The following is a 12143-nucleotide window of genomic DNA, read 5'->3' on the forward strand; positions in this document are numbered from 1 at the left end:
AACATTCTTCATCTCTCCCCTCACCGCCTATATCTTCTCTTGATAGGTCTTCTTCTCTTGATAGGTCTTCTTCTCTTGATAGGTCTTCTTCTCTCGATAGGTCTTCTTCTCTCGATAGGTCTTCTTCTCTCGATAGGTCTTCTTCTCTCGATAAGGTCTTCTTCTCTCGATATGGTCTTCTTCTCTCGATATGGTCTTCTTCTCTTGATATAGTCTTCTCTTCATACCACCTCACGTGATGGATCTCTCCCACTTTTTTCTCGGCCTTCTCCTACTTTACTTACCATTTCTTCACAGGTGGATTTGGAACATGAGTGGGTTGTCCCTCAGTGTATGCAGTTCACCAAATCCAAGTGGACTCCATTTGAGGGAATGAATTTGAAGGGAGCTGTGCGTAGGGTCGTCCTGCGGGGTGAAGTGGCGTACATTGATGGACAGGTAGGTCCTCCAACTCTCTCCAGCTGTATGTGATGCTTAAGTGTGTCCTGGGACCCCCAACCTTCTGGATGATCTGTTTTGTAGGTCCTTGTGCCGGCTGGTTACGGTCAGGATGTCAGGAAGTGGACTCCTCCACTGGCTCCTCAGACTGTTCCCACCCAGAATAAAGAAGTCAATAAGGTAAGTCTCTAAAATTCTGTACATTTTAGTTTATTTCCAAAAAAATATTTCCACCAAGTCTCACCATTTTGTTATAAAGTAGGATGTTTTAGGGCTAATGAAGATTTTCTTTCAGACTCCGGAACGCCATCGTCATGTGACCATGCAGAGTGAAATCATTCGGAGCCGGGCCCCCAGCCCTCGGAGAGCCGGCCCTCCTGCTGAAGCCCGCTTCCATCTGCCACCCAGAATCCACCGCGCATCTGACCCCGGCCTGCCAGGTGAGGTGTGAGGGAGGTTGCAATTACTCATAGGGTGGCCTAGGGGTGCAATCACAGCCCAGCTAGAGGCAAATGTTCATCTGTAGATAATAAAACGCACTGATAGGAGGGATTATATTCCCGGACGCTCAGCTGGAGGGAGTGTGCACCGCAACCTATTCCAAGGTAAAACCTCGAACAAACTGTTCAGTATAAGCCTGAAAAGAGGGATTCTTATATCTGAGATTAGTTAACCTAGGAAAAAAAAAAAAACTGTGGCATACAGATGCGCTAAAATAATGACCACATGAATGGTTTGCCCTAGCTAGTTAAAGTTGCCAAAACAGGGGTGTAAACCATTGGAGTCCACCTAAAGTGGCAAGTTCAATCCAAGCGATCAAGAATCGTGCGATCAAAAATTTTAAAGGACATATCTAAAATTAAAGAAGAGACTACAACAATATCTTTGATTCCACAGGGGACCAAGTCTATGTAGCACTGCCGTTTGACTGTTTTATGCTCAGCAGGAGATGAATTTCCAATGTGTTATGACAGTGGTGGTGGTGTCTACAGTGCCGGGGGGGGGGGAGGGGGTGGTGGCTACAGTGCCAGGAGGAAGGTGGGGGAGGTGGCTACAGTGCCTGGAGGAAGGTGGGGGAGATGGCTACAGTGCCGTGGGGGAGGTGGCTACAGTGCCGGGGGGAGAGGGGGTGGAGACTACAGTGCAGTGGGTAGAGGGGGGTGGCGGCTCCAGTGCCGGGAGGAAAGTGGGGGGTGGCGGCTCCAGTGCCGGGAGGAAAGTGGGGGGTGGCGGCTCCAGTGCCGGGAGGAAAGTGGGGGGGTGGCGGCTCCAGTGCCGGGAGGAAAGTGGGGGGTGGCGGCTCCAGTGCCGGGAGGAAAGTGGGGGTTGGCGGCTCCAGTGCCGGGAGGAAAGTGGGGGTTGGCGGCTCCAGTGCCGGGAGGAAAGTGGGGGTTGGCGGCTCCAGTGCCGGGGGGAAAGTGGGGGTTGGCGGCTCCAGTGCCGGGGGGAAAGTGGGGGTTGGCGGCTCCAGTGCCGGGAGGAAAGTGGGGGTTGGCGGCTCCAGTGCCGGGAGGAAAGTGGGGGTTGGCGGCTCCAGTGCCGGGAGGAAAGTGGGGGTTGGCGGCTCCAGTGCCGAGGGGAAAGTGGGGGTTGGCGGCTCCAGTGCCGGGGGGAAAGTGGGGGTTGGCGGCTCCAGTGCCGGGGGGAAAGTGGGGGTTGGCGGCTCCAGTGCCGGGAGGAAAGTGGGGGTTGGCGGCTCCAGTGCCGGGAGGAAAGTGGGGGTGGCTCCTATCCGACTGAAACACGGCACAGGCCACCAGCTGGAGTTTGGGGGGGGGGGGGGGGGGGGGGCGCGGCCGATGCAGTGTTGTGCTGTAGCTCCCCTATAAGAATGTCTGTAAGTTGGGCTTCAGCCTGGGGTAGAGCTGACAACTCCAGCTGATTCTCAGGGATGCTGCCGGTATCGAGCCACACCAAAAAGGCAGAGGGAGATTGGGGAAGTAAACAAGTGGCTGAGAAGCTGGTGTAGTAAGGAGGGGTTTGGGTTCCTGGAGGACTGGGCTGACTTCTCAGTCGGTCACCAGTACTATAGAAGGGACAGACTATAACTAAATGAGGAGGGTGCAGATTGGGAGTAAAGATGGCCAAAAAGTTAGAGGGGTTTTTTAACTAGGTGATGGTGGTGGGGGAACCAAAGATAGAGATCAGTCAGTGCAGAACATAGTTCAGAGAGTAGTATTGGGGGCATTAGTGGTGGGCTGACATAGACCCAAGGTAAGTATAGTAACAAGTCCTAGTTGCAATCGCGGAACACCCAATAAGAGGATAATATGTGACTGGTCTAAACTACGTGGCATGTTCACCAATGCCAGGAGCCTGGTGGACAAGATGGGTGAACTAGAGATACTGTTGTACAAGGAGGATTTGGATTTTGTGGGAATTTCAGAGACCTGGTTCAACAGCTCTCATGATTGGCTGGCAACCATTCATGGGTATACCCTTTTATCGCAGGGATAGAGAGGGTAAAAAAGGGGGAGGGGTATGCCTGTATATCAAGAATAATGTACAAGTGAATGTGAGAGATGACATCACTAAGGGAGCTAGGGAGGAGGTGAAATTATGGGTAGAGGTCCAAAGGGATGAATCTAGGGGGAAAATGAAACTGGGAGTATGCTATAGGCCCCCGATCTCCTATCACAATTTGGATTAGCAGCAATGATGGAAAGTGTTATCATAATGGGGGATTTTAATTATCCAGACATAGACTGGGCGGAGGGAACCGTGCATTCATCTAAGGCTTGCCAGTTCCTAAATGTCTTGCAGGACAATTTCATGGTTCAGATGGTAGACGCACCAACTAGAAATAAAGGGTTACTAGATCTACTGATTACTAACAATACAGACCTGATCACGGATGTGGAAATACAGGGCAATTTAGAAAACCGTGATCACAGGTCAATTGGCTTCAGTATAAATCGCACAAATAGGAAACATACGGGGAAATACAAAGATACTGAATTTCAAAAGAGCCAACTTTCCTAAACTACGAACCTTGTTAGAAGATATAAATTGAGATAAAATCTTAGAAACAAAGAACACGGATGAGGTTCACTTATTAAATAAGGGCATTAGCCAGTGCATTGGGTAATAAATTTAAAAGAGCGTACAAAAAGTCCTGGATGGCTTAACACTAATGTAAAAAATGCATATAAAAGAACCTTTGGATCCTTGACATGTCCTGTGTTGGGAGTGGCTCTTTCCATCAGTTCACAATTTGCTGCCCCTTCTGGGGAATGTATCATGACCTCCAGTTATAACCAATTGGTATCCAAGTATCTGATTAGCTCTGAGGCCCCGGGGTCCCATGTAGTAGTCCTAGGGATATGGTGGGTAGGGGGCGCTGTGTTCATTATTCGTGTTCAGTCTTCTTGTTCAGTCTTCTAACTCTACATTGTGGTGTCCAGTGTCCAGGAGGATGTCTGTCACTCAGCTCAGAGGGACTGCTTGGAAGATCGGTAACGTTCAGTGCACCAACTAGTAAAATTGTTCTTCATCCCTCTGCCGGAATCTCCGATATACTATTATTCTTTAATCTTTGAATCAGAATGTGATCGGTTTTCTATAACTCAGAAATCACTTTGACGTTTGTCATGTGGACTTGTGTAAAGTGGACCCATGGGCTCAGTCTGGAGCATGGAGCTACTACCTTCTGCCTTCCAGTGATAAATTTTAAGGAAAACTTCATATAGATGTAAGCAGTTGATTGCCGTAGCAGCAGCCATTTTTACTCAGTATATCCATAAGTCACTTGGCTTGTGTTTATAGCTGGCCCACGATATTCTTTAGTAAACAGGACTCTGCCCTAGACTACGGCACTCATCCATCTCTTACACAATTGTATCTCTAATTTATCACTGATTGACTAGAAGAAATTGGGTGCTATAGATGATATCTCTTGGCAAGATTCAGCGGCATGTAGCTGGGTGACTGCGCCTACAGGTGACCAGTCAGATGACAGGTGATAACACTGTGTATGCCAATAGCCTCAATGCTGTTGGGGGTCCTGGTGATGCAGCTAGAGGTTTATCACAAATTTATAACTATTTGCTGCCATCCCAGAACATTAAATGGGGGTAGCTTTGTGTCGCTGAATGTTGTCAGAACCTTTTTAGATTTTCTTGAGCTGGGGGTTTGCCAAGCTCTGCCATTGGTAGATTGTTCCAAGTCTCCTCTGCATGTTTGTGGTCAGACTCCGCCCCCACGGAGCATGTTGCTTAGACTCTGGAGCTATGTAACAGTCCTATATGATGGCCTCCTGTGTACCCCTTCCGGAGTAGTGGGTGGCGCACTTAGTTTTTTCTTTTTGGACTTGTAGAGATTTGTCCAATATCAACTCCAGAGAGTGCAGAGCTTGGCAGATTTCCTCCTCTGTGTTCACCTTTGTGCATGTGTATATAGGTGTTTATATGTCACTGACCCTCCTCTTATGTGTGCAGCCGAGGAGCCGCTAAAGGACAGAGCCAAGAAGTCTTCTGACACAGGTCAGTGTTGTCTTCTGATCCTAGAGAACATGTCCCCTTACTACAGCATCTTGCACACACCGGCCAGTAAATCTGTGCTTTGGTTCTCTTCAGTCCTCTGATCAAAAAGACAGATTCAAGGTGCAACAGTATCTAGCTCTGCACCCCTGACCACTCTCCTGATGTTCCTCTGTTGGTGGTTGCCATTGAAAAATACCAGGGTGTGGGGGAGCGTGTGACCCTCCCGTGAATCAGTGCTCATTCCTAAGGCAATCGCTGGGCACAAGCACTGTCTCTAAGCGCCAACATTGGCTATATTGGTGTTGACTGCAATGGAGAGAGGAGCAGCCAGGGGGCGCCATTGACGGAGTAAATAAAAGTTTAGGGGCGGTGGCTTTATGGGCCTATGTGGATGACTTGCCTCAATGGCATCAGTCTTCGATGCTTCTGAGATAGTTCAGATTTAGTTTACAGGTGAAGTTGACCTGCATCAATAGCTTTTCCATTGCCATAGACTTGGCAAGCCCACTTCAAGCAAATAAAAGCTTGTTGACACAGGTCCTTGCATAGAACTTTAACTTTTCCCTGAATAGGTAAGATGACGGGGTCTCTTTAAGCTGATGCTCTGCATGGAGGTGATTTTACAGTATTTTAAAGGGATTCTTTACTGTAAGAGTAGCGTTGTGGAATTTTTATTAATGTATGTTCGCACATACAGACGTTGGTGGAAGACCATTGGCTGCGGAAACCTTCCCGTGGACATGGAAGATCTGTTTGCTCATTTAGGGATGTTCGTTTATGCCTCACCAAGAGACTGGCCACCTCATGGCGATTGCATTAACGCTCCTAGCAAACGGATCTGCGTACATGGGAACCATAGCGTAACCATACAAAAATCATGGCTCACTGGGCCATAATAGAGTACGGCTCGCGTCATTGGTAGCGGTGGGAATGTGCACACCATTGTGTTCGGAACCCTGTAAGTAATGTTCAAATTGTGAGATACTTTGTGTCTCAATAGGAAGCTTGCCTCATCGCTCTGCACATGACCGTCTTCACACGTCACTACTGGAATTCTTTTTGAATCTATATATGTGTGTGATTGGTTCTTTTGAAAGAATACAAGAGTCTGGCTGATTCTTAAGCCACCTCCTTCCTTTGTTATTTATGTTTACAGTATAAATAAAAGCAGCAGATCATGATAGAGATGATTTTGTTAAGCTCAATGTGATACCAGCATCTGTCTGTGTTACTTGGAGATATACAAGTGCGCTTTCCCGGCATTATACAAGAGAGCTATGCTTGTGCTTATTAGCACACAAAATTATTTGCTTATAAAGAGAAGCTTATGAAATTTCCATAACAGTATCCATGGACCACTGGTTTCACAAAATTAATAACTAAACTGATTTGAATTAAATTAGATGACTTGCTTATGTCTATTGGAATCGCCAGTCACCCCCTATGATCACCACTGTGGGTTCAGGAAGGAATTTCCCTCCCTCTCTCAGGACTGTATTGCCCTTCGTTGTTCCAGTGCAGTTTTTTTTTTTTTCCTTCTGTGGGCAAAATCAGATTTAGCTTAATGAACATTGTGCTTTTTAAAGCTTGGATAACAATGTAACGCATTTCTGTGTACTGCTATGTGCCCTGGTACTAACCATCATCACGCTGTATTTTCAGATCTATCATCTATTCAGGATGGTTATTCCTACCCGCCCCCCATCCCCCGTCTCGTGTCCCCCCAGAACGTGGCGATGCAGAGTGTCCCTCACGTACAGACCTCGCCCCTCCTTCATCCGCTCATTGGACAACACATCCTGTCCGTCAGACAGTTCACCAAGGACCAGGTCAGTCCCCAATTGTCCGCGAATGGCTGTGCCTGCTTTTTTAGATCCTCTGTAGGTGACGTCGGAGAAGTGTATTCCGTTTCTGAGGATAAGGTAGAAAGAGTTCAAGGAAGATTCGTATTCCAGGAAATTCTCTTCTAAATTAAAAAAAAAGCAATTCCATTGGCTTCCGTTATGTGAGAGGTGCTAGGAATGGCAATGCTTTTTAAACCCCTTTTTATAAAGGGATTCTGTATTGTATGGATGTTGGGTATAGTGCCTCTTACTAGGGGTAGCACTAAGAAATGAGATGTTTTACTCTTTATATTCGCTGCTAACTTCAACCCTCCTCAGTTTGTCTTGCCAGCTTGGATGGGCATTATCTGCCAAGCACTCCCTTAGCAGCCAGCATTTTGTAGTAAGGACAGGTCCACTTTGTCCTATGCATGGACAGAGACTAATTCTTCAGATTTTGTTTTTCCTTTTTTCTTTTTCACTAACTGTCTAATTCTTGCAGTAAATCCAAGGAAACAAACCCAGTCATATATTAATGTGCTTTTACTAAGCAAGAATGCTGCAGACAAACTGCTTACAGTTCTAGGAAAATAACATAAGACTAAGGCTGGTAATACATTATACAATTTTCTTGTTCAATTTCCTTTTAGATTTACCTTCAACCATGTAGTGCAAGGGCCCGTCTGCATACAAATTGAAAGTGTTTAGGTTTAACTTCAGATTGTATGGTTTTGGTAAATCTAAAGGGAAATTGAACAAGATTGTATCATGTATGGCCAGCCTTAGAGTGTTCCAAAATATATATATATATATATATATATATATATATATATATATATATATATATACACATACATACATACATACATACATACATACATACATACATACATACATACATACATACATCACTATAGTGTCTTAGCAGATGAACATCAGAAATAGTCTGTAAGCCATAGGAATACGCCAAGTCACTTGGCTTGTGTTATAGCTGGTCCCCAATTGCCTTTGATGAACAGGACTCTGGGCATTAAGCGATCACAGGAGAACAGGCTCTTGGCAGTCTTTCTCATAATGAAGCCTTGGTGTTATTCCACCTCTTGCCTTGTTCCACCTTCCACAGTGTCAGTATTTTTAGGGGGAAGTTTATAACCCTTTCTAATTGAACATTAGGCTTTCCCACTTGGTACCATAAATGTCTGAGGTCATCTATTTCAAAAGGTCCAGTATTTTGACCAGAGATCCTCTAAACCAGTGGTTCTCAACCTGGGGGTCGAATGAGGATTTGCTAGGGGTCACCGAATCCTGGGCTATTCCTAAAGGCTATTCACACACCGTTCTCCTAGCCTTTTTGCAGCTGCATGCTCAGTTCACGGCATGGCTGGGGGGCAGAGACTAGAGCTCAGCTGACTGGTGAGGAATGTGAAGTGGGAGGGGCTGGAGGGGACCCCATCTCCTGATTTTGGCATAGGTGTCACTGCTACGAGACACCACAAAGTCAGTAGTGAGTAGTAACACTACCTGTGATTAGAGTTAGAAGTCCCCACTACAGTTCTCAGATCAGCAGATGACCTTGATCAAGAGCACCTAAGTTGGCTGATCAGAGCTCCCCCCAGCATTGCCACTTATCCCAACTCCCCCCACCAAGGAGTAAGAGAAGGAATACAAATAGAGAATACATGGAAGGGAGAGGAAAAGAGGGGGCGGGACAAAGAAAAAGGGAGAGAAAGAATAAGAGAGAGAACAAGAAAGATGGCTAGAGAGAGGAATGGGGAAAAAAAACAAGAAATTAGGATAGAGAGAGATAAAGGGGGGGAAAAAAGGAGAACAAAGAGGGTGGTACATCCTGAAATGTACCATAAGGGGTTTTAATACTGTACGAGTGGAAGGGACTCGGGGAGCGCTAAATGTCCATGGGTTAGAGGCGCAAATGACTTGTCTTGCCTTGGGTGCTGACAACCCACGCTACAAAAATAATTTTACTGTTAAGGGTCCCCACAGCTTGGGAAATTTTATCAAGGGGTCACGGCACAAGTAAGGTTGAGAACCACTGCTCTAAACAATGTGAACTCCTAATGTGTATTTTCCTAGCAAAAGTTTACAGTAGATGCCCATATACCAATAGGGTCTTATTTTCCTAATGTGTTAAAGGACAGCCCAACTGATGAGAATTGGCAATAGTCTGTAAGCCATATAGGTGCCTAAAGTCACTTGGTTTCTGCGATAGCTGGCCCACAATTTCCTTTACTGAGCAGGACTCTGGGCATTGAGAGATCACAGGGAAATAGGTTCCTGATCTTGTCTCCCCCTCCCCCTCCCCCTCCCCCTCTCCCTCTCCCTCTCCCAAATTCCAAGGTGTCGTCATTTTTTGGGGGGGAGGAAGTTTATAACCCGTTCTACTTGAACATTAGCCCTTCCCACTTGGCACCATAAATGCCTTAGGTCATCTATTTCAAAAGGTCAAACACATCTGCTATAAAGCTTGGGTGCAGTATTTTTGACTAGAGATCCTCTAAACCATGTGAACAGCTGATAAAGTTTTGTTTTCTCAGTAAAAGGTTTATAATAGATACCCATATACCAATACGGTCGTCTTCTGTTGTGTTAAAGGATAACAGTACTGGCTTTGTTAAAACACTTGTTTTGAACCATGAAACCCTATGAAAGATGTTTCAATAAGACATTGAACTTAGTTGTGTCTGAAGATCACAGCTCTGACTATATATGCTTTTGCCACATGGGTTTAATTCAACATGGCTGTAATGTGTGCCATAACGGGATATAATTGTATCGGGCTGATCCTGAAGATGTAATATGAGATGCTGGATTAAGTTTTCTGTCTATTTCAGATGTCCCACCTGTTCAACGTGGCACACACACTGCGAATGTTGGTACAGAAAGAGCGTAGTGTCGATATATTGAAGGTAACGCCGATTTTCATGATTTTGCACCTAGAGTACTATTCTTAGTACTCCCTCCCTCCTAGATTGTAAGCTGTAACGAGCAGGGCCCTCTGATTCCTCCTGTATTGTACTGTACTTGTATTGGCTGCCCTAATGTTGTAAAGAGCTGCGTAAACTGTCGGCGCTATATAAATCCTGTATAATAATAATAGATGATATCATCAGATCGTATTATGATTCAGCTTTTGTCAACTGCAAGAGAGAAGACCACGCTCATAATTTATGTAATGTTTAGGGGTTGCATGCATGTATCTATATACATATTTATCAAGATATGAGAAGCTCTTGGGAGATCTTGAAGCTCTTGAGAGCTCTTGGGAGATCTTTATCATTTAGTTATAGCGCCACCTGCATGAGTAGGATGCTAGGCAAAAATATAGAAAGGATAGCCCACGTGTATTTCCTGCTGGTGGCCAAGCTGCCATCTACTAGAGGCAGCTTGTTTTTTGCCTAGCATCAAGGAGTAAGGGCCTAAGCTCCTTCCTGGGAACCTGAGTTCCTTTATTTTTATTTTTTTACTTTTTTGTTCCTTTTTGGAATGAACTGCTGACCTGGTGAAAAGCTGGATACTATAGATCTTTGGAGTCTTCCCAGCTTGGCCATTGAGTATATGCAGTTTGAGTTTTGGGTTTAGCTATAACAGCCCCATCCTGGACCCTAGGGCAGCCTGTGAGAGAACTCATGGAGGGCATGTCTAGGGTAAACCGAAGTGCTGTGCAAGTAGTATTAGGATAGTTAATGTAGTTGATTGGTTTCTATTAAATATCTGCCGGTCTATACTGTCTGTCACATTTTCTGTAGCATGCTTGGGCAATGTTGGGTCCTTCTCATCCCTATCGTCTTCTTGTCTCCAGGGTAAGGTCATGGCATCCATGTTCTTCGAGGCCAGTACACGGACCAGCAGTTCCTTTGCAGCAGCCATGCAGCGTCTGGGAGGGTCAGTGCTCACTTTCTCAGAGACAACATCATCCTCCCAGAAGGGTGAATCTTTGACGGATTCTGTGCAGACGATGAGCTGTTACTCCGACGTGCTGGTGGTGAGACATCCGGAGCCCGGAGCGGTGGAGGTAGGAGCTGTTCATTCCGTTACTTTTCTTCCATCTTTCTGTTATCTCATGTATATTAATTTACCCTGTGATGTCTCTTTGATCCCCAGCTGGCTGCCAAACACTGCCGCAAGCCGGTCATCAATGCCGGAGATGGGGTAGGGGAGCACCCAACACAGGCTCTGCTGGATATATTCACCATACGGGAGGAGCTGGGGACTGTCAACGGGATGACTGTAAGTTCTGCCAAATCATTGCCCAGTCCTAGAATGAGAATCTGTGTATGTCGCTGGTCATTCTGAACCCTGTATACACAACATGAGGGGTGGGAGATTAGTGATACCACCATCCTTAATACATAAGATTAATATTGGCATTATATTTAACATTGGGGACATTTTTGATTTACTAATAATTGCGGAAGGTCCTCTGTGTTTGGATCTAGGTGGCAGAGGTGCTACATGTACCCTAGGGCTGGGGCTAGACCAGTGGTCTGCAAAGTGTGGCCCTTTGCTTGCCCTTATCTGGCCCTTGGGGTACTATTCCTCCCACTGATACCAGACCCCATCCTGCCAACTGAAGTTGGCAATGGGGCACCATTCCCTCCCATTGGCGGCAATGAGGGCACCATTCCCTCCCATTGGCACCAACCATGGGCACCATTCCCTCCCATTGGCACCAACCATGGGCACCATTCCCTCCCATTGGCGCCAACCATGGGCACCATTCCCTCCCATTGGCGCCAACCATGGGCCACTGTTCCACCTAATACCGAATGTGATGTTTGCTCCCACTGATGCTAGGAAAATGTCCACTCCCGCTGGCCACAGTCCGCCCCAAAAGCCCCCCCCCCCCCCCCCAAAAAATCTCAAGAGCACAAAAGTGTCCCTTTTTGTTTAGAACGTTTTGGAGACCCCCTGATCTAGATGGCAGGAGCAGTATGTGCCCCAGAGGGGCTCTGGATGGTGTAGGATGGTATGTGTACACCAGATTATGACCTAGGTGGTTGGGGTAATGTGTACCCCAAGCAGGAACTTGGTGGTGGGTCTAAAAGTGTACCCCAGACAGGATGGAGGTGGGGGGCACTTTGTGTACTCCAGGACAAGAGCTACTGTAAGTGGTGGTACATTTACTGCAGGACAGGATCTAGAAAAAGTATTGATAAAGTCTAGGCATTGCCAGTCTGGTATGTAAACGAGAAGCTAACAGCGTTGTGGTTGTCTCCTGTAACATTTTGGGTTGTTTGTTTCCTTGAATCCTGCACTCCTTCCAAAGCCACATCCTGTTATCAGGGAAAGCAAATCCTAGTTTTGGTTGCACCAAGGTCAGGCACAGCTTACTTGTTCTCCATTGTACTTAAGCAGGGTGGTAAGGGTAGCGTAGGTGCCCCAA

The 12143-nt window shown here is 46.3% G+C and overlaps 1 protein-coding gene across 3 annotated transcripts in view; it reads left to right on the plus strand.

Annotated features, from left to right (window-relative positions):
* CAD (carbamoyl-phosphate synthetase 2, aspartate transcarbamylase, and dihydroorotase) overlaps positions 1-12143 on the plus strand; it is a 73078-nt gene that overhangs the window by 53843 nt on the left and 7092 nt on the right. Inside the window, exons 33-41 of one of the 3 annotated variants that reach the window (XM_073624757.1) lie at positions 298-438; positions 523-618; positions 734-878; positions 3843-3893; positions 4875-4919; positions 6582-6748; positions 9592-9666; positions 10560-10772; positions 10862-10987. In XM_073624757.1, coding sequence (XP_073480858.1) covers positions 298-438; positions 523-618; positions 734-878; positions 3843-3893; positions 4875-4919; positions 6582-6748; positions 9592-9666; positions 10560-10772; positions 10862-10987 — 1059 coding nt within the window. The remainder of the gene's footprint in view (positions 1-297; positions 439-522; positions 619-733; positions 879-3842; positions 3894-4874; positions 4920-6581; positions 6749-9591; positions 9667-10559; positions 10773-10861; positions 10988-12143) is intronic. The other 2 variants (XM_073624758.1, XM_073624759.1) reach the window with 2 other exon arrangements.

The sequence above is a fragment of the Aquarana catesbeiana genome, linkage group LG04 (assembly GCF_042186555.1).
Source record: "Aquarana catesbeiana isolate 2022-GZ linkage group LG04, ASM4218655v1, whole genome shotgun sequence".
Lineage (NCBI taxonomy): Eukaryota > Metazoa > Chordata > Amphibia > Anura > Ranidae > Aquarana > Aquarana catesbeiana.